This window comes from Ursus americanus, chromosome 7, assembly GCF_024610735.1.
Source record: "Ursus americanus isolate L20-20 chromosome 7, mUrsAme1.1.p, whole genome shotgun sequence".
NCBI lineage: Eukaryota > Metazoa > Chordata > Mammalia > Carnivora > Ursidae > Ursus > Ursus americanus.
The window spans coordinates 67,866,708-67,890,359 of NC_142133.1; the positions used below are offsets into that span (position 1 = coordinate 67,866,708).

Consider the following 23,652-nt stretch of genomic DNA (forward strand, 5'->3'; position numbering starts at 1 on the left):
GCCCCACATTGGGCTCTATGGTCAGTGCGGAATCTGCTTCAGATTCTACCTCTCCCTCTCTTCTCAAATAAAATCTTAAAACAAAACAAAACAAAACAAAACAAAACAGAACAGAACAGGAGGCTCCATGCACAGCATGGAGCCCAATGTGAGGCTTGAACTCACAACCCTGAGATGAAGACCTGAGCTGAGATCAAGAGTAGGACATTTAAGCCACTGAGCCACCCAGACACCGCTTGAATCCACACTCTTAACCACTAAATTTTACTGCCCTTTTATACCTATAACCAAGTTTCTGCTCTGAGGGTACTCACGTAAAAGATGAGAACAAAACAAATAGGAAAAGAGTTATTCCTTCATAAAGACACTGAGGAAAACAGACGAAACTGAAAAACAGGGGCACCTGGGTGGCTCAGCTGGTTAAGTGTCTGATTCTTAACTTTTTTTTTTTCAGATTTATTTATTTGAGAGGGAAAAAGTACATGCATGAGCACATGGTGGGGGTGGGTGGGTAGAGGAAGTCCTAAGCAGACTCTACACAGACTGTGGAACCTGACCAGGGGCTCAATCTCACAACATTCCCTACCTCTGTGCCCCAGATCACGACCTGAGCCAAAACCAACAGTCAGATGCTTAAAACACTGAGCCACCCAGGCATCCCTAAACGTCCAGACTCTTGATCTCAGCTCAGGTTTTCAGGTCAGGGTTGTGAGTTCAAGCCGCATATTGGGCTCCACACTGGGCACAGAGCCTACTTTAAAAAAAAAAAAAAGACAGAAACTTAAAAACAAAAATCCGAAATTGATAACACACTCATATGAGAGAATATAATGTCTGAAAGGGAGGGAATAATCAGGGAAAAAACGGCTCTTAGAAACTAAAAGTGGAAATTGAATAAAAAGACTGAACATAAGGTCAAAGTTCCCAATTAAAAATAGAACAAAATAACAAAGAGGTGGAAAATAGAACAATAAAAAATTAAGACACTTGGTCCAAGAGGTCCAATATGTAAGTAAAAAAGGATTCTAGAGAGACCAGCAATGGAGGAGAGCAAAATACCAAAGAAACAACATAAGAAAATGTCCTAGAATGGTAAAACATTGAGTTTCTAGATTGAATGAATGACAAAGGACCCACCATCAAGGCCTATAAGAACACAGGGTTAAAGATTCTAATAGCTTTCAGTGAGTAAAAACGTGCCACATACAAAGGCTCAGATACCATGGGGCACCTGGGTGGCTCAGTCAGTTAACCACGGACCGCTGGTTTCAGCTCAAATCTCCTATCTTGGGGTCCTAAGACGGGGCCCCGCATCAGGCTCCCTGCTCAGCATTGGGTCTGCTTGGGATTCCCTTTCTCTCCCTCAGTCCCCCCAGCCCTGCTTGCTCACACACGTGCATATGCGCTCTAATAAATAAATAAGTCTTAAAAAAATTAAAAAAAAAAAATAAAACACACACACACAACAAAGGCTCAGTTACCAGAACGGCATTCTATCAATCAAGTGTGAAGGCAGAATAAAGGCAAATTTAGGCTTGCAAGGTTTTAAGCCATCTACTTCCAATGCACTCTCCTCACACACATTTTCTAAAACTGTCCCAAGACTGGCTTCATCAAGGACATTCTTAATAGCAACCAGCATGCCCCCCACCAAATGCAAGCAAAATATGCAGCAATTACTAGTACAGTTTGGTGTCACTGCCTTCATTCCTCCCAAGGCACTGGCAGTTTTAACCACCATCGCTTTTGCAGTTAATAGTGCAAAATCAACACAGTGAAAAAGGTAAATAATATCTTAATACTATTATGAAAACAGTTTTGACCTGATGGATCCAAAATATGGTCCCTATTTTGAGTAACACTGTATGAGAAAAAAGTTATGGACATTTACCTGTTTCTTCTGTTCAGTGGGAGACATGCATTTGGCACCAACCTTCTCAGCTTCCTCAAAAAGGCTGTCAACAAAATATTCACAATTTCTTTGTCGATCCTCACCAAGAGGTTGGTTGTCAGATCCTGTTTCACAAACCCTACACAAGAAAAGAAAATTAAGCACTACTATTACTTTTCCAAAAATTGACATGACCTTCTAGTTAAAGGATCCTGAACTGAAATGCCTCCAGTTTCACAGTTTAGACCCACCTCTAAATAAGATCCTAAGCAGATATGTGACCTTGGGAAGTCATCAATCTTTCTGGTCCAGAGCAGGGTTTTCTCACAACTTCAGTCTACTGACATTTGGGGAGGGATAATTCTTTGTTGTGTGGGCTGCCCTATGTATTGTAGGATGTTAGGCAGCATCCATGGCCTTTACCCACTAGATGCCAGTATCATGCACACTCTACCCATTCCCACCTCCAGTGTTATAATAACCAAAACCATCTATAGACATTGCCAGGCATCGGGGGGGGGGGGGCGGATCTCAACAGGTTGAAAATCACTGGTCCAGAGTAAAAAAAAATGAGTTCTTTGTAAAAAGCTCAAAATAGCTTTACAAGGGGTTACTACGTACATTCCGGTAATAAAAAGCACTTTTTTTTTTTAAGATTTTATTTATTTATTTGCGAGAGCAAGTGCGTGCTCGCACGAGTTGAGGGGAGGGGCAGGAGAGGGAGCAGCAGACTCCGCACTTAGCAGGGAGCCCGAAGTGGGGCTCAATCCCAGGACCCTGGGATCATGACCTATGCTGAAAGCAGACACTTAACCAACTGAGCCACCCAGGTGCCCCAACAGAAAGCACTCTTGAAACTAAAGATGATAATGTGTCAGGAACAGTCCTAATCACAGTTTTGGTTGTTTGCATACTTCAGAATGAGATTTCCCACTGAAGACTTCTGATTTGTAGTTGTTTAATACTCTACTATTTTTTTTTTTAAGATTTTATTTATTTATGTGACAGAGAGACAGCCAGCGAGAGAGGGAACACAGCAAGGGGAGTGGGAGAGGAAGAAGCAGGCTCACAGCGGAGGAGCCCGATGTGGGACTCGATCCTAGTACGCCAGGATCACGCCCTGAGCCGAAGGCAGACGCTTTAATGACTGCGCTACCCAGGCGCCCCAATACTCTACTATTTTTTAAATTGATGTATAATCAACATGAGTTTCAGGTGTACCACACGATTTGGTATTTATATATACTGTGAAACGGTCACAACAGTATGTCTAGTTAACATCTATCACCCATATACAGTTACAAAAATTTTTCTGTGATGAGAACGTTTAAGATGTGATTTTTTAGCAACTTTCCAATATGCAATAGAGTATTTTTAACTATGCTATATATTACATCCTCATGACTTATTTTATAACTGAAGGTTTATACCTTTTGACTCCCTCCATCCATTTTGCCTACCCCCACCTACTGGTTTTTATTTTGCATTTATATTTTATCATCTAAGAAATATTACTGAAGATTTTGTTTGACAGAAAAGATGGTTTCTGACCGATCTTTTTAAAAGTCATACAGAAAATTCATACATGTACTGAAACATAACTTCTCAGATTCCATAAATAATATTTTTACAGCTCTCATACTTTGCCAGGAACTATAAGATAGATACTCTTATCCACATTTTTATAGGAAGGAAAATGAGTCACGGAAATGTTAAGTTACATGAGGTTACAGCTAGTAAGTGGCAAAGACAGAATTAGAATGCTGTTAATTTGCCTTTCCACATCTATGCACCTATGATATGCTATAACGCTTCTCTTAATAGCTAACATTTATTGAGCACTTATTAATATATTTAGAAACTATTTTAAGTACTTTACATGGGTTAACTCATTCAATCCTCACAATGACCTAAAAAGGCACATATTGTTTTTATTCCCATTTAGGACACCCCCCCCCCAAAAAAGAAAGAAAGAATAAAAAAAAAAGCTTAAGGAAAAAAAAAGGTAAAATTAAAAAAAAAAAAAAAAGAGGGGCACCTGGGTGCCTCAGCTGGTTAAGTGTCTGCCTTCAGCTCAGGTCATGACTCTGGGGTCCTGGAATCCACCCACATTGTCATGCTCCCTGCCCAGCAGGGAGCCTGCTCCTCCCTCTTCCTCTGCCCCTGCCCTCCCTTAAGCAATTTGCTCAAGATCACAAAGCTCTTGGGAGGCAGAGCTGGAAACTGAACCCAGGCTACCAATGCCTGTGCTCTTAATCATTGCGCCAGACAAAAGAGTCATCGCTATGTTATTAAAATGCTAACACTCGGAGCAATATTTTAATTTAGGCATACTCTTTTTACTCTTCTAGATAATCTCTCTCTATATATTCTTAAGATGCTTCATATTATCCAAGGATTAATCATGCTTTTCTGAAAGCAATGACATGATACTTCTTACATAAAATATCATATCCTAAGATGATTTCTCACAATACTAATGATCTTCCTCTCTTTAATTAGTACAGCTGTGTGACAGTAGAGGATACTGTCTAAAAAGTTCAGGCTTTGGAGTTTGTGTTTAGGTACTGAGTCACACTTTGGGTGAGAAACCTAGCAGCCTCTACGTGATTTGCCATTTTCATCTGCAAAATGCAGATACTAGCATCTATCTTACATGGTTGCTGCAAATATTACACACAAACACATACAAAAGCCATCGTGGTATACATTATGTATCAGGTACAGATACTGGCACATAATATTAGATAAATAATATCATTGTGACCACTGAATGCTCTCTGGTATTTGCCAGAAAAGAGGATTTTGGCTGCCTCCAATTTTTTTTTTAAGATTTTATTTATTTGACAGACAAGAGACAGAGTAGGAGTGTGGGGGGGGGAACGCAGACAGAGAAGCAGACTCCCACCTGAACGAGGAGCCCAACGCAGGGCTTGATCCCAGGACCCTGAGATCATAACCTGAGCTGAAGTCAACTGAGCCACCCAGGTGCCCCTGGCTGCCTCCGCCTTAACCTCACTTTCCAGTTAGGTTCTTTCCAGATTGTTTCTGGACTCAGGCAAAAGACCCTGAGGGTAAGCATCCCCTGATGGGACCTGAAACTACCCCCTCGAGCAATAAGGACTGCCCTGAACCAGCAAGACCCAGCTCACGACTGACTCCGAGAGACAATGATCAACTTGACCTTCACTGCCTACCCGTACACACCCACCCACTTTTGCCCCACATTTTCCTTAAATAAACCTGAAGTATTTTTGGCACTCTGGAGACAGTCTGAAACGCTAGTCTGCTGTCTTTCCAGCACTGGTGTCACTGAAATAAATTATTTTCCTGTTTCACTACCACTTGTTTCTCTGCCTTTGGATTTTGTCAGTGGCAGCGCCAGAACCTGGCATGTTTGGGACCCCCAGAACCAGGTGCTCTTGCACCCCCGTGTCCCAGCTATAAGAAAGCAGCTTATACACAATTAGTAAGTACAAAGCCAATGAAGCTGAGAATCCAAAGTAGCTTTAGTCCTTTATCTTACCTATCTGATACATAAATTCTATTAAGCCTCATTTTGTTAAGTCAATCAAACATTTATTGAGTACCTACTATATGACAGGTGGTGAGATATAAAGATGAGCAAGAAGTAGTCTAGGTTTTTAAGAGGTTCAGAGTACAGTGTGTGGAGATGCATTATAAATGGCTCTATGCCCACAAATTTGGTAACTTAGATGAAATGGACCAATTCCTTGAAAGACCTTACCTTAAGGAGGAACATATACAAAAGCTTGTATCTATTAAGAAAACTGAGTCAATAATTAACAATCTTCCAAAACCGAAAACACTTGGCACAAAACATGATTTCAATATTGGGTGTGATGTGGTTCTGGAATATAGGTGAGGTTCAGTGGGGTGGAGTCCAGAGCCCACAACCAAGAAAGAATTCTTGAGACATCTTTGGTGCAAAATGGTTGGTTGGTTGGTTGGTTGATTTATTTATTTATATTTTATTTATTTGACAGAGAGACAGACAGCCAGCGAGAGACAGAACACAAGTAGGGGGAGTGGGAGAGGAAGAAGCAGGCTCCCAGCGGCAGAGCTTGATGTGGGGCTCGATCCCAGAACACTGGGATCACGCCCTGAGCCGAAGGCAGACGCTTAACGACTGCGCCACTCAGGCGCCCCCAAAAAATGGTGGTTTATTAAAGCACAGGGGCAGGACCTGTGCACAGAAAGAGCTGCTGCCCCGGGGCTGTGAGGAATGGCTGATTATCTACTATGGTGTTGGAGAAGGAAATGGAAGGTTTCAAAAGGATTTTCATATGTTAAAGAAGACTCACAGGATACCTGAGGCCTTGCCATTGTCAAGTTAACGTTCTTTTTCCCTCTAGCAAGGCACTGACAGGAAGATAGCTGGGAACTTCCCGGAGGAACATTATACTCTGCCTGCTTTAAGTATCTGTCAATGGGCTGCAGATTATAAGGACATTTAATTGTATCTGCATTTCCTTCTGGAAGCTAGGTTATTGATAGAAATGCTTTGTTCTTGTCTAAAACATTTGTAAACTGAGGGAGACTCAAGTCTCGCAGGATTATGATCTCTATAAGTTAACTATTTGTTTTTCCTTTCTTTAGCTTTAGGGCAGCCAGAAGTGCCTGAGGAATGTCACATAAATCCCATCTGGGGGTGGGGGTTGTGGGGCTCTGATTCTGCTTTTTCCTCAGCTTGCCTTCCATTCCCTCATCAGGTGGCTCAGTCAGTTAAGCTTAACTGGCCTGACCATAGGCTCAGGTCATGATACTAGGGTCTTGGGGTGGAGCCCTGAATGGGGTTCCCTGCTGAGGAGGGCTACTTCCTCTCCTTCTCCCTTGGCCTCAGTCTCTCCATGCCCAGCCCCCCACCATCTGTGTGCACGTGCACTCAGCTTGCTCTTTCTCAAATAAATCAATCAAATCTTAAAAAAATAAAAAGATTTCACTAGTAAATTCTATCAAACATTTACAGAAAAAATGATACCAATTCTCTACAATCTCTTCAAGAAAATAAAAGCAAAAGGAACACTTCTAACTCTGACTCTTGATTTTGGCTCAGGTCATGATCTCATGGGTCGTGGGACTGAGCCCCACATCAGGCAGGCTCTGTGCTCAGCAGAGTCTGCTTGGGATTCTCTTTCTCCCTTTGCCCCTTCCCCCGCTCATATGTGCACATACTCACTCTCCTCCTATCTCTCTCTAAAATAAATAAATCTTAAAAAAAAATAAAAAATAAAAATAAGTAAATAAAACCAGACAAAGACATTTCAAGAGAGGAAAAAAACAGTATTGATGTAGTTTTTGAATGCAGGTGAGGACTGGAGCCGACAGCCAAGAAAGAATTCTTGAGACATCTTTGCTGCAAAAATGGTGATTTTATTAAAGCATGGGGATAGGACCCATGGGCAGAAAGAGCTGCTGCACCAGGGTTGTGAGGGTTGGTAGATTATATACTTGGGAGTTGAGGGAGGTAAGGAAACGGGAGGTTTTCAAAAGAACTTTCATATGCTAAAGAGGACCTACAAGATCCTGAACGCCTTGGTTTGGTCGAGTTAAGGTTGTTTTTCCCTCTTATAAAGCAGTAACACATTAAGATACTTCCGAGTTCCCTTCTGGAAGTTAAGGTTATTGATAAGAATGCTTTTTTTTCTGGGGCGCCTGGGTGGCTCAGCCATTAAGAGTCTGCCTTCAGCTTGGGTCATGATCCCAGAGTCCTGGGATCGAGCCCCGCATCGGGCTCCCTGCTCAGCAGGGAAGCCTGCTTCTACGTCTCACACTCCCCTTGCTATGTTCCCCATCTCTCTATCTCTCTCTGTCATATAACTAAATAAAATCTTAAAAAAAAAAGAATGCTTTTTTTCTTGTAAATCACTAAGACATTTATAAACTGATGAGGACTCATGGACTATGATCTCTATTAACCATTTGTTTTTTCCTTCCCTTAGTTTTAGGGCAGCCAGCAGTGCCTGAGGAATGTCACACACATGGTGTGTCAGCTTGTGCTTTGCCCTCAGCTTGCCTTCTGCTCCCTCATCAGTATCTCTCATGAACGTAGATGCAAAAATCCTTACTGCGACCAAGTAGGATTTATTTCAGGTATGCAAGGCTGATCCAACATGAGAAAATCAATATAATCCATCACATCAATACACTATAGAAGAAAAATCATGATCATATCAACAGATAAAAAGCATCTGACAATATCCAATACACACTCTTTTCTTTAATTTTAAAATTTTATTCAAATTCAATTAATTAACATATAATGTATTATTAGTTTCAGAGGTAGAGGTCAGTGATTCATCAGCTGTATATAACACTCAGTGCTCATTACACATCATGTGCCCTCCTTAATGCCCACAACCCAGTTACCCCATCCCCCACCCATCTCCCCTCCAGCAACCCTCAGTTTGTTTCCTGTGAGTAAGAGTCCCTTATGGAAAAAGCTAATATTTTCTGAATTCACTTGGAAATTCTAAATTGCAGTTACAAAGGCACATCTTAAAAACGTTTTTCTTTTTCATTTAGAATTAAAGCTTGGTTTTAACTTCTATCTCAGAACATATTGAGAATTAAATTTAGTACAAAATATTGCAAGAAGGACCATGTTTTAAGAAATATACTAAGCATGGGTAGGCTAAATATGGCTAGGTCTGATATTGTCCAACACTCATTCTTGAGAAAAACCCTCAGCAAACTAGAACAGACAAGAACTCTCTTAACTTGATAAAGAACACCTACAAATAACCTACAGCTAACATTGTACTTTATGACAAGGAACTAGATACTTTCCCCCTAAGATCAGGAATCAGACAAAGATGCCCCTACTCACCACTCCTATTCAATGCCATATTGGAAATCCTAACTAAATCAGTAAGACTAGTAAAGAAAATAAAAGGTACAGCTTTGTCTGCAGATGACATGATTGTCTACACAGAAAATCCCAAATAACAACAACAAATTCCTGGAAGTAATATGCAATTTTAGCAAGGTAGTAGAATACAAGATTATTAAATAAAAGCCAAGTGCTTTCCTATAAACCAGCAGTAACAACTGGTACCTGGGATTAAAAGCACAACACCTGGCTGTCTCAGATGGAAGAGTATGCAACTCTTCATCTCAGGGTTGTGAGTTCAAGCTCCACATTGGATAGAGAGATTACTAAAAATAATAATAATAATAAACTTAAATAAATAAAAGCACAACATCATATGCATCAACACCATTTGTCAAACCCCAAAGAATTGTACAATACAAAAAATGGGTCCAAATGTAAACTACAATTAATAATAATGTATCAATATTGGTTCTAAATTGTAACAAATATACTACATAATACACAATGTTAATAATATAGGAAACTGTGTGGTGGGGAAAGCGGTGGGAAGGGGGAGGATGGAGATATGGGAACTGTGTATTTTCTGCTCAATTTTTCTTTAACCCTAAAACTACTCTTAAAAATAAAGTTTATTAATAATAATTTTTAAAAAGAAGGGGTGCCTGGGTGGTTTAGTCAGTTTAAGAGTCCAACCCTTGATTTCAGCTCAGGTCACAATCTCAGGGTTGTGAGATCAAGCCCTGCGTTGGGCTCCAAACTGGGCATGGAGCCTGCTTAAAGATTTTCACTCTCTCCCTCTGCCCCTCCCCCCTCCTCCCATGCACTAAAATAAAATAAAATAAAATAAAATAAAATAAAATAAAATAAAAATTGAGTATGAAAGACATTCCTGACAAGGAAAAATAGGAAAGTACACCATATTTAATTTTTTTATTATTTGTAATTCAGGGAATCCCTTTATATTGTACTATATTAAGATAGAATGCAGCAAAATCCCATGGGCAGATAAATTTATGAAGACTTGCCTTAACACTAAAAATATCCAGACATTATTATTTCATCTATGTTTTCTACTGTTATCCTTTCCCTTATGTGTCACTATCCTTTTATGATGTAAGTATCAATACTCCTTTCCAAAATTTGAAAACCAGATAACAAAGTTCTTATGGCTCAGTATACAGTCTTGAAGTTTCAGGAGTTTCTCTGATAATAAAAAGTAAACAAGTTCAGGAAAAGGACTTTGAAACATCTATTTTGGCTACAGAGTACCCTCTTCTGCTGACTTTCTCATTCACTACTGTGTTCTGAATAAATAAGGTTATATCAGCTGGTGTCCAAATGGGTGAAGGATTTGCATCTGTGTATGCTTTGGCAGCACACATGGTAAATATGGATCTTCACCATTTATAGTCTTTGAATTACTGATATGCTTAGGAAAAGTCTTTTCATTTTTTTACCGGACCACTATTTCTTGTTACAAAGAAAATTATAAAATCTATTCCTAATATTTTTGTATAGATATCTTACTGATTATTTAATTACATTCATAGTAGTGGTACATATTACAACACACCAGTAAAAACTCTAGACTGATTTCCAATGAACTTCCTTAGGCGAACAACAATTTACATGTGGTGTCATAACTTATTACTGGGAGAATTAAGAGCATCCTAGATGATTCCACTGGGCAAGGACTCTTGAAAGTTTGAACCTGGTTTCCTTTGAACTTCACCCCATATGCTTTTCCCCTTTGCTGATTTTACTTTGTATCTTTCCATTATAATATAATAAGTCATAGTCATTAGTATGATTATATGCTGAGTCCTTTGCATCCTCTCAGCAAATCATCAAACCTGGGGGTGGTCTTAGAGGCCCCCTGACACAATCTCACAATTATATAGTTAGTATAAAATATTTATATAAAACAATAATAAAAAATAAATAATATTTGTTTAGTATAGAAGCATTTATGAAGTATTTTTACGTATGAAACAGTTGTCTGTTTCCTTAAATGGACAGTGAAAGGAAGAAATTTACCTCAAGTATTTAAAACAAACAACATTAATACAAAAATACACATTTTACCTCAGATAAGTGAAAATAAAATATTCTGTATTGATAAGAACCACAGACTATGCACCAACCATTTCTTGAGTCCCTACTATGTGCTATTATTATTATTATTATTATTATTATTATTATTATTATTTAAAGATTTTATTTTAGGGACCCCTGGGTGGCTCAGTTGGTTAAGCGCCCAACTCTTGATTTCAGCTCAGGATATGATCTGAGCCTGAGACTGAGCCCCACATGGCTCTCTGCACTCATCGGAAAGTTGGCTTGAGATTCTCTCTCCCTTTGCTCCCCCCCACTCCATGCATGCTGGTGCACGCTCTCTCTCAAATAAATAAATAAATCTTTCACAAGCCTGAGATCAAAGGTCGCACACTCCACCGACAACCACCCAGGTGCCCCTGTCCTAATACTAAGTGCTTTATGTCAGCTATCTAATTTTCATAAAAACCTTTCAGGTACAAACATATATGTACCCCCCTGCCTGTTCTGCAGATGAGGTAACAGAAGCCCAAAGAATCTACCTAAGCTGCTCTAAGGCCAAAGAGGTAGTAAAGACATGGGGTTCAAACTCAGGTTTATCTGACTCTAGACCCATTTTATTTCCGCTATGACTCCAAGACAGTATAACATAAAAGACTAACAAAGTGAACAGTTACTTGAATTTCTCACTTAAACAACAGAAGTAATATGTGAACAGAGAGAAATTTAACATGTTAATAACAAAAACATTTTAAAACTTCATTAGAATCCATTCAATGTAGCTTTGACTAAAAAAAATTACTTTAAAATGTATTACCATCAGCTAGTTAACTGAAAGAAACATAATGAAAACTTATATGTGTCAGTGAAATGCAGTAAAAATAGATAAGAAATGCATTAATAACAAAGAAATGCAAAGCTTGAATCAACTTACCATTCTTCTTTTATACTTTCGAGATTATCTACTTCTTTCATTCTTTTGCCTTACTGTAAAAGTAAAAATAAACAAAAGCTAAAGTCCTCAATTCAGTATTTTAGATAAGTTCATTCTTATATATGCATTAACAATCTTTAACGTAAGTTATTAGGTATCCCTAAAGTAGCACTGAAAGGGTCTTAAGAACTTACGTGACCAAACTCAAAGCTGTCATTTTCATTTACAGAGTACAACAGTAATAAAAAATAACTTTTGGAGTCTAATAATCTTCCAACAAAAATATTTTTTCTGCTTAGAACTATTTCTTAAGAATTATGATAAAAATTATAATGTGCCCTTTGGTTTAACAAACAAAATATACTACATTCTTATTCTCATTCTTACAATTCCTTGGGGAAGCAAACTGACATGTACGGTATACAATTCAATGGCATCAATTATATCCTCAATGTTGTACAACCATTACCACTATCCATTTCCAAGACTCTTTCAACTTCCCAAAAAGAAACTCTGTACCCAATAAACAATAATTCCCTATTCCTCTCTCTTCCCAGGCCTAATAACCCCTATTCTAACCTTCTGCCTTTACGAATTTGCCTTGTATTTTGCATAAATAGAATCATACATTTGTCCTTTTGTGTCTGGCTTATTTCACTTAACATAAATTCCTTTGCAGGTATATAACATATTCCATCGCAGGTATATATATTTGTTAACACATTCATCTGGTTTTTTTTTTTTTTTTTTAAGATTTTATTTATTTAGTTGACAGAGAGAGACAGCCAGCGAAAGAGGGAACAGAGGCACAGGGAGTGGGAGAGGAAGAAGCAGGCTCCCAGCGGACGAGCCTGATGCGGGGCTCGATCCCAGAGCACCGGGATCACGCCCTGAGCCGAAGGCAGATGCTTAACGACTGCGCCACCCAGGCGCCCCAATATTTGGACTGTTTACACCTCTGGCTAATATGAATAATTTTGTATTCCCACCAGCAATGTACCAGGGTTCTAATTTCTCCACATCCTTGACAATACTTATTTTATTAAATAATACTATCCTAATAAAGTAAATCTCATTGTAACTAGTGATGTCGAGCATCGTTTTCATGTGCTTATTGGCCATTTGTCTATCTTCTTTGGAGAAACATCTGTTCAAGTCCTTTGCCCATTTTTGATGTATTTTGCCTGCTGTTTCTAAGTTGCATTTTTCTTGATTCAGCCTTTGCTTGGCTCCTATACACCCTGAACTACTTTCCAGAGTTCTAAGTTGGTTCTAACAGCTTCTGCTTGTTTTTCAATGTTTCTGTGGGAACATGAGCTTGAAACTGCCTATTTTGCCATTTTGCTGATATGACCCTCAATATTAATTTTTTAAAAGATTTTATTTATTTATTTGAGAGAAAGAGCGAGAGAATGAGCAGGGGGGAGAAGGAGAAGCAGGCTCCCCGCTGAGCAGGGAGCCCATCGTGGGGCTCGATCCCAGCACCCTGGATTCATGACCTGAGCCTAAGGCAGACACTTAACCGACTGAGCCACCCAGGTGTCCCCTCAACTTTAATTTAAAAATTTTAAATCTCAGATATATTTGGAACTTATTTTAGTTACAACGACTTCACCTGACTGTTGAGTTTATGGAAAAGTCATTCCTAAAAAAAATAAAAGTCCATCTTTTCCTCATGGACTTTTGTTTTAGTCAGTGAGTTATAAGTCACTGATATATCATTATTTATTTTGATGTTCCATTTCCCAGATTTGTCCAGTGGGAATCCCTACAGTGTGATGTCCTTCTGATATGGATTCATCATCCTGTGAGCACCTTCTTACTTTCTGGAGCAAGAAGATGCTCCAGGATAATTTGTTCTTTCTCTGCCCCAGCCCTGGAATCACACTTTTCTCTAAGGAGCCATGGTAACTTTTTTTTTTTTTTTTTAAACTGTATTTAGAAACCAGGATGTGGGTTTGGCATGTTTGTTTTTTCTACTGTGTTGCTGCTTCCACGACCTCTTGGTGGACAGATGGCTTGGACTACTTTAAACATTGATCTGTTTGCTTATTTCTTACAATATTTTGTTATAAAGGGAAAACACTAATACAGAAAGTTTGGGAAAGAGAGAAAATAATCCATACTTTGATTACCCCCAACAATAACTATTTAACCTTCTGCTTCTTCCTCTCCATTTTTTCATACACATTCAAATGTATTGCTAGTATATTAATGATTTTTGTTTCCTGTATTTTTCATTTCTGTGCTCTTTTTTTCCATTTGGCTACATAAACTGCTTCAGAATTATTTTTAAAGGCTACATATTATCCCATCAGGCAGCTATACCATGACTACTGGGAATTTAGTTCACTTTCAATTTTTCCTAACAAGTAACATCTGTGGTGGGTAAATTCTGTGTATACAGCTTACTTTGTTGTTCCTTTAAATTCCCAAAAATGTGGAAAATCAGGGTCAAAATATATTAATGTTTCTACGACATGTATATAGTGTACCTCTATTTAAAAATGTAAGCACATTTGCATAGAAGGCAAACCTGCAAAGTAAAAGTCACTGAAGATCCACCAGTCCCGTCCTAAAGCCATGAGAACAAGAAAATGGCCTTAAGTAGTAGTCCATTGCGACCACTTAAAACTCTCTCCCAAAAAAAGTCTCCGAAGTACCTGGAGGTGAATTTAATCTGGTAACTGAGGATCTGGTGGCAGCAGCCTTTCACCAGGTAAGAATCAGTCTGAATCATCTTAGGGCCTGCTAACGGAGCTGGGCCAATAAGCACAGCAATTTGTGTTGAACACTAATTCCCACTTAGCCTCGGTTTTGCTAGGAATTAAAGCAGAAAAGTGGACTCTGCTTTGGAAAATATCCTGTCATTGAAAGTTGTTTTAAATACCTCTAGCTTTAATTATGAATTGAAGTAAAATTGATAGCAAATTTATTGAACCTCTTCATGAGAATATTGTGAAAAATTCTGAAAGACAAGGGGAAACAGAAAGGCAAGGAAAAAGCAGGAAATGCAATGGGGCTGAGGAGTGTGGAATATAAAGTGAGGGACAGCACCATCAATGCCATCCCAACAGTAACTTTGGATTCTGCCTTGTAGCTAGAGTTAGGTAGGTAGGAGTCACTAAAGCCATAGAATCCAAGAGGATGGCATTGAACAACTAAGGCAAATTGGATGTCTCTACTGTCTCAAACTATTTTGTATTTCTAAGACTTTTCTTAACCCTTCCTGTAATGCTTTTCTTTTTTGAAGATTTTATTTATTCATTTGAGAGAGAGAGAGAGAGAGAGAGACAGAGCACAAGCAGGGGGAGAGAGAGAAGCAAACTCCCCGCCTGGCTGGGAGCCCGACGCCGGGCTCGATCCCAGTACCTGGAGATCATGACCTGAGCTGAAGGCAGACGCTTAACCATCTGAGTCACCCAGGTACCCCTCCTGTAATGCTTTTCAAAATTATTCTCTGAACTTAAAAATGCAAATAGACCATTATTTCATTCAAAGAATCTTAGTCAATATAAATTATATGTGATTTAGCATTGATTAGGCACTAGATTTACAAAGTAATAAACCAGACAAGATTTTTTGTATCAATAGCTTATATAGATTATAAAGATTTATATAGATTAAATAGATTATAAACTATAAGCTTTAAAAATGCAGCCATTAAAAATGATTGTTAAATACAAGATACAATATTGTATCAACGTTCTTTTGAGTCTGCAATGTTTATTACAGTTACTGGATAAATATAAGCACCATTTTAAAAAATTTATTTTATTTTATTTTATAAGATTTTTATTTGACAGAGAGAGAGAGAGACAGGAGAGAGGAACACAAGCAGGGGTAGTGGGAGAGGGAGAGGCAGGCTTCCCACTGAGCAGGGAGCCCAATGCGGGTTCAATCCCAGGACCCCTGGATCATGACCTGAGCCAAAAGCAGACGCTTAACCGACTAAGCCACCCAAGCACCCCAAGCACCATCTTTGGACCAAGGATGGACCTGAGGTCTAAAGGAAAAAAAAATAGTGTGTATTTTTACTTATTGTATGGGGAAAAACCGAGCTAAAACCATTAAGAGGATGTGAGAAGGTAAAGCGGGTAAACATAAGAAAGCTAAAATGGTTATCTATCCTAATAGCGATGTGAAAGACAATGTTCAAAAATAAGAACTCAAAATGTTCATGTTGTTTAGAAATATGACTGTAAATAACAGAACAAAAGCTGTGAGTTCCAAGTAGTTGTACTTAGGGAAAGGGGATGGGAGTATTTTTAGTTTTCCAAAACTATTATCTTTTAAACTATATGTATATATTATTCTAATTTAAAAAAATTAAAAAGCAGAAAACAAATTAAAAACATATTCAGAAAACCAGAATTTCATGTTCACTAATTTTTTTCTCCTAAGATTTTGTCCTTCAAATCTCATATTTCTAAACCTATTTAATTGCTTCCCTTTAAAATTCTTCCCTTTCAGGACCTCAACACTCCACTCTCAGAAATAGACAGAACACCCTGGCAAAAACTAAGCAAAGAATCAAAGGCTTTGAATGCCATACTCGACGAGTTGGACCTCTTAGATATATATAGAACACTACACCCCAGAACCAAAGAATACTCATTCTATTCTAATGCCCATGGAACATTTTCAAGAATAGACCATGTTCTGGGACACAAAACAGGTCTCAGCCGATACCAAAAGATTGAAATTATCCCCTGCATATTCTCAGACCACAATGCTCTGAAATTGGAACTCAACCACAAGGAAAAATTTGGAAGAAACTCAAACACTTGGAGACTAAGAACCATCCTGCTCAGGAATGACTCGATAAACCAGGAAATCAAAAATCAAATTAAACAATTTATGGAGACCAATGAGAATGAAAATACAACAGTCCAAAACCTATGGGATACTGCAAAGGCAGTCCTAAGGGGGAAATACATAGCCATCCAAGCCTCACTCAAAAGAATTGAAACATCTAAAATGCAGTTTTTATATTCTCACCTCAAGAAGCTGGAACAGCAACAGAGGGACAGGCCTAATCCATGCACAAGGAAGCAGTTGACCAAAATTAAAGCTGAAATCAATCAAGCAGAAACCAGAAGTACAGTAGAGCAGATCAACAGGACTAGAAGCTGGTTCTTGGAGAGAATCAATAAAATTGACAGACCACTGGCAAGACTTATCCAAAAGAAAAGAGAAAAGACCCAGATTATTAAAATTATGAATGAAAAAGGAGAGGTCACGACGAACACCATTGAAATTGGAAGGATTATTAGAAATTTTTATCAACAGCTATATGCCAATAAACTAAGCAATCTGGAAGAGATGGAATCCTTCCTGGAAACCTATAAACTACCAAGATTGAAACAGGAAGAAATTGATTTCTTAAACAGGCCAATTAATTATGAAGAAATTGAGTCAGTGATAAACAACCTTCCAAATAACAAAACTCCAGGCCCGGACGGTTTTCCTGGGGAATTCTACCAAACATTCAAAGAAGAAATAATACCTATTCTCCTAAAGCTATTTCAAAAAATAGAAACAGAAGGAAAGCTACCAAACTCATTCTATGAGGCCAATATTACCTTGATCCCCAAACCAGGCAAAGACCCCCTCAAAAAGGAGAATTACAGACCGATTTCCCTAATGAATATGGACGCCAAAATCCTCAACAAGATACTTGCTAATAGAATCCAACAGTTCATTAAAAGGATTATCCACCACGATCAAGTGGGATTCATACCTGGGATGCAAGCGTGGTTCAATATTCGCAAATCAATCAGCGTGATACATCATATCAACAAGAAAAGACTCAAGAACCATATGATCCTCTCAATCGATGCCGAAAAAGCATTTGACAAAATACAGCATCCTTTCCTGATTAAAACCCTTCAGAGTGTGGGAATAGAAGGTACATTTCTCAATCTCATAAAAGCCATCTATGAAAAGCCTACTGCAAATATTATTCTCAATGGGGAAAAGCTGGAAGCCTTTCCCTTAAGATCAGGAACACGACAAGGATGCCCACTCTCGCCACTATTATTCAACATAGTACTAGAAGTCCTTGCAACAGCAATCAGACAACAAAAAGGGATCAAAGGTATTCAAATCGGCAAAGAAGAAGTCAAAATGTCTCTCTTCGCAGACGACATGATACTCTATATGGAAAACCCAAAAGAAGCCACTCCCAAACTATTAGAAGTTATAGAGCAATTCAGTAACGTGGCGGGATACAAAATCAATGCTCAGAAATCAGTTGCATTTCTGTACACGAATAACGAGAACGAAGAAAGAGAAATCAGGGAATCCATCCCATTTACAATAGCACCAAAAACCATACGTTACCTTGGAATTAACTTAACCAGAGACGTAAAGGACCTTTATTCTAGAAACTATAAATCACTCTTAAAAGACATTGAGGAAGACATAAAAAGATGGAAAGATATTCCATGCTCATGGATCGGAAGAATTAACATAGTTAAAATGTCCATGCTACCCAGAGCAATCTACACTTTCAATGCTATCCCGATCAAAATACCGAGAACGTTTTTCAAAGAACTGGAACAAATAGTCCTTAAATTTGTATGGAACCAGAAAAGACCCCGAATCTCCAAGGAACTGTTGAAAAGGAAAAACAAAGCTGGGGGCATCACAATGCCGGATTTCGAGCTGTACTACAAAGCTGTGATCACAAAGACAGCATGGTACTGGCACAAAAACAGACACATAGACCAATGGAACAGAATAGAGAGCCCAGAAATGGACCCTCAGCTCTTTGGGCAACTAATATTTGATAAAGCAGGAAAAAACATCCGGTGGGAAAAAGACAGTCTCTTCAATAAATGGTCCTGGGAAAATTGGACAGCTACATGCAAAAGAATGAAACTTGACCACTATCTCACACCATACACAAAAATAAACTCCAAATGGATGAAAGACCTCGATGTGAGACAGGAATCCATCAAAATTCTAGAGGAGAACATAGGCAGCAACCTCTACGACATCGGCCAAAGCAACCTTTTTCATGACACATCCCCAAAGGCAAGAGAAACAAAAGATAAAATGAATTTATGGGACTTCATCAAGATTAAAAGTTTCTGCACATCCAAGGAAACAGTCAGAAAAACTAAGAGGCAGCCCACGGAATGGGAGAATATATTTGCAAATGACACTACAGATAAAGGACTGGTATCCAAGATCTACAAAGAACTTCTCAAACTCAATACACGAGAAACAAATAAACAAATCAAAAAATGGGCAGAAGATATGAACAGACACTTTTCCAATGAAGACATACAAATGGCTAACAGACACATGAAAAAATGTTCAAAATCATTAGCCATCAAGGAAATTCAAATCAAAACCACACTGAGATACCACCTTACGCCAGTTAGAATGGCAAAAATAGACAAGGCAAGAAACAACAATTGTTGGAGAGGATGTGGAGAAAGGGGATCCCTCCTACATTGTTGGTGGGAATGCAAGTTGGTACAGCCACTCTGGAAAACCGTGTGGAGGTCCCTGAAAAAGTTAAAAATTGAGCTACCCTATGATCCAGCCATTGCACTACTGGGTGTTTACCCCAAAGATACAGACGTAGTGAAGAGAAGGGCCTTATGCACCCCAATGTTCATAGCAGCAATGTCCACAATAGCTAAATCGTGGAAGGAGCCGAGATGCCCTGCAACAGATGACTGGATTAAGAAGTTGTGGTCCATATATACAATGGAATATTACTCAGCAATCAGAAAGAATGAGTTCTCAACATTTGCTACAACATGGACGGCACTGGAGGAGATAATGCTTAGTGAAATAAGTCAAGCAGAGAAAGACAACTATCATATGATTTCTCTCATCTATGGAACATAAGAACTAGAATGATCAGTAGGGGAAGAAAGGGATAAAGAAAGGGGGGGTAATCAGAAGGGGGAATGAAACATGAGAGACTATGGACTATGAGAAACAAACTGAGGGCTACAGAGGGGAGGGGGGTGGGGGAATGGGATAGACCGGTGATGGGTAGTAAGGAGGGCACATATTGCATGGTGCACTGGGTGTTATACACAACTAATGAATCATCGAGCCTTGCATCGAAAACCGGGGATGTACTGTATGGTGACTAACATAATAAAAAATCATTATTAAAATAAAAAAAAAAATAAAATAAAATTCTTCCCTTTCAAACATACATAAAATAGAGAAAAATATAAACACCCATCCCAACCATTCAGGTGTCAGAAAAGTTTAAATTTTGACTTCTTTACTTCTTTTTTAAGAAATAAAGCATTATGGGATGCCTGGGTGGCTCAGCTGGTTGACAGTCCGACCTGATCTTGGCTTGGGTCATGGTCTTGGGATTGTGGAATGGAGCCCCACACTGGACTCCGGGTTCAGTGCAACTTTGCTTGTCCCTCTTCCTCTGCTCCTCCCACTGCTTAGGCATGTGCCCACTCTCCATCTCAAGTAAATAAATAAAATCTTAAAAAAAAAATTGGGGGCGCCTGGGTGGCACAGTGGTTAAGCGCCTGCCTTCGGCTCAGGGCGTGATCCCGGCGTTCCGGGATCGAGCCCCACATCAGGCTCCTCCGCTGTGAGCCTGCTTCTTCCTCTCCCACTCCCCCTGCCTGTGTTCCCTCTCTCGCTGGCTGTCTCTATCTCTGTCAAATAAATAAATAAAAACTTTAAAAAAAATTGAATTGAAACTATTTCAGGTAAAAACATTTATTAAATGGTATGTCTTAAATATGTGCATTTTATTGTATATTAATTACACCTAAACATTAAAAACGTGTGTTTAGGGGCACCTGGGTGGCGCAGTCGTTAAGCGTCTGCCTTAGGCTCAGGGCGTGATCCCAGCGTTCTGGGATCGAGCCCCACATCAGGCTCCTCCGCTAGAAGCCTGCCTCTTCCTCTCCCACTCCCCCTGCCTGTGTTCCCTCTTTCGCTGGCTGTCTCTCTCTGTCAAATAAATAAATAAAATCTTAAAACAAAACAAAACAAAACAAAGAACGTGTGTTTATTCAGCACCTACTATACACCAGGTATGATTCTAGGTGCTTGGGATACATATAGAACAAAGCAGACAAAGATTCCAACCCTCGTGGACATTATATCCTGGTGGTACTGTTTCCAACATTATATTCAACTACTCTAAAATAATCCCTTAGTTTAGATACAATCCTTATTGTGTCATAACATGTTCATTACACTTCTCTGTTCAAATTGTAACCATCCTTCCGGGCATTCAAATCCTAATTATCCTTCAGGTCCCATGTCTACCTAAAGGGTAAAATATTAAACCCATATTAATATTCCTCTCCTAAAGCATGTTGATTTTTGGTATTTAAATCATATTGTCTGAGACTGTTTATTATTGTTTCTTTTGTGGTTTTTAGCTGGATCTAAGATCCTTGACGACAGGTATCATGACTTACACATTTCCAAAACCAAGAGGAGCCATCCCTCAAGTATTTCACTGTATTTCCCTTTAACAGGTTATTGTTCTCTAGCAAACTGCTAATATTTTTCATCACTGTATAGTTATAAGCTACTAATATTGTTTTTACTTATTTTATGACACCAATAGAGAATGAAGACGACTTTAGATTCAAACTAACTTTTGCTGGGATACTGACTACATCATTTTTGAGCTGGGTGACTTTGTTGTTATTTACCTTCTCTAACCCTAAACCTGTAACACGGAGATGATTTTCATCCTCATAAGGTTGTTTTGAGGTTCAGAAAAAATACTAAGAATACAATAATGTTTGCTCCTTTCTCTTTCTCCATTTCTCTGTCATAATCTACTACAAGGATCAGTAAGAAACATCTTCACACTTACTCTCAAGTTTTAATTTCGACATGGCTATGAACTTTTAGTTTACGTTTTGGTGTTTTGGGTTTTTTTTGTTTGTTTTTTTTTTTTGGAGGCACTTGCTCTAAACCATGTTAAGGTTTTTTTAATTTATTATTTTTAACTTAAATTCAGTTAATTAACATATAAGGTATTACTGGTTTTAGAGGCAGAGGTCAGTGATTCATCAGGCTTATATAATTCCCAGTACTCATTACATCACGTGCCCTCAATATCCACCACTGAGTTACCCCATCCTCCCACCATATTCCCCTCCAGCAACCCTCAATTTGTTTCCTATGATTAAGAGTCTCTTGGGGCGCGTGGGTGGCTCAGATGGTTAAGCGTCTGCCTTCAGCTTGGGTCTTGATACCAGGGTCCTGGGATGGAGCCCCATATCTGGCTCTCTGCTCGTGGGGAGCCTGCTTCTCCCTCTCCCTCTGCCTGCCACTCCCCCCTGCCCTCCTTCTCTCTCTCTCTCCCCCGCTGTATCAAATAAAAAATAAAATCTTTTTAAAAAAAAAAGTCTCTTATGGTTTGTCTCCTTCTGATTTTATCTTGTTTAATTTTTTCCTCTCTTCCCCTATGATACTGTTTTGTTTCTTAAATTCCACGAGTGAGATCATGTAATTGTCTTTCTCTGACCTACTTTGAACTTTTAGTTTTGATTTCACTAACTTAACTTTTAAAAATGTTTACATATTTACTGAAACTCCCACCACCATGTGCAAGGCACTGGTTTAGAATTAACGAAAGAAGGGTTAACGTGACAGACACAGTCTCTTAGGAGTTTACAGACTAACAAGGAAAAATATACTGCATTACTAATAGCAAACATGGTATAGAATCATGAAGTAAAAACTGAATCTAAGATGGACATAAAGTCATTATTAAAAAAAGAGTCATCATTATTTTAGGTATTTCTTATTATAAATTAGTAATATGTAATAAACCATGTAAAATCAATTTCTATCAGCTGAGTGAACTTCTATAATCATCACAGTCATGTGACACAAATGAACCTAAGTCATGCACTGTACTACAGAGAATAAAAAAAAGCCATCTGACAAATGTCTAAGTTACCATCATGAAGCTCAGAATTAGAAGGGACAGATGAATAGAATTTCCCTCATTTCGCTTCAGTTTACTTCCAATTAGTACCACTACCATCTTATATTAGTACTGTGTATCACAGTTTACCAGACACCTTCCCAATTATTATCCCACTTACTCCCAACAATTGCAGTGATAAAATCAGTCAGGAGAGAGAGATTGAGCTTTCTGGAACATATCCACTGAAAGGAAAATCCAGTCAAAAATAGATTCAGACTACTAAGAAAAGCAGTTTTTTTGATGTATACATTAGAATTCAAATAGAAAAAATCTGCACATTACCAATTGTACTTATTTTTGTAAACACACATGACAGGCTGCATTTTTTTCCCCCCAAGATTTAGGTTTTGTATCAAAATAAACCATGGGTATGCTATCTTTGTGTAGAAGCTGACGTTTCTCCTTAGAGATAACACCATTTCTGGCATTAAACACAGCGCAAGGAACCGATGGATCACATTTCCATGTGGAGCCCTTTTCACTTAGATATTCTATGGAATGGGAGTAGGCCACCAATCCTCCATGAACAAACTATGGTAGCACCAAAATCAAACACTTCAAAAGACAGTTTGTATATTTAATGAATTCTAGTTTACTGTTAAATAATAAAAAAATGAAAAATTTTGGAAAGTTTCAGCTCATCTTAGTTGCAGAGTAACTGAAGATATTTTTTGTCTTTTAGATAAACTGTTAATGAGGAAGTTAAATACCCCTAAGGACCAAAGTGATAATTTCAATGAGAAAATCCTAGGGGCAGGGGTGCCTGGGTGGCTCAGTCCTGCCTTCGCTCACAGCGAGATCCATCACACCCCATGTCGTTGGGTTCCCTACTGGGAGCCTGCTGCTTCCTCTCCCACTCCCCCTGCTTGTGTTCCCTCTTTCGCTGGCTGTCTCTCTCGGTCAAACAAATAAATAAAATCTTTAAAAAAGAAAATCCTAGGGGGAAAGGG

The 23,652-nt window shown here is 38.7% G+C and overlaps 1 protein-coding gene across 5 annotated transcripts in view; it reads right to left on the reverse strand.

The window, feature by feature from the left end:
- The window catches only part of UBXN2A (UBX domain protein 2A), a 54,194-nt gene that overhangs the window by 16,911 nt on the left and 13,631 nt on the right, over positions 1 to 23,652 (reverse strand). For all 5 annotated transcript variants that reach the window (XM_087863835.1, XM_087863833.1, XM_045809325.2 and 2 more), the window contains 2 exons: positions 11,737 to 11,789; positions 1,892 to 2,030 (listed from right to left, as the gene is read on the reverse strand). In XM_087863835.1, coding sequence (XP_087719961.1) covers positions 1,892 to 2,030; positions 11,737 to 11,777 — 180 coding nt within the window. In that variant the 5' untranslated portion in view covers positions 11,778 to 11,789. The remainder of the gene's footprint in view (positions 1 to 1,891; positions 2,031 to 11,736; positions 11,790 to 23,652) is intronic.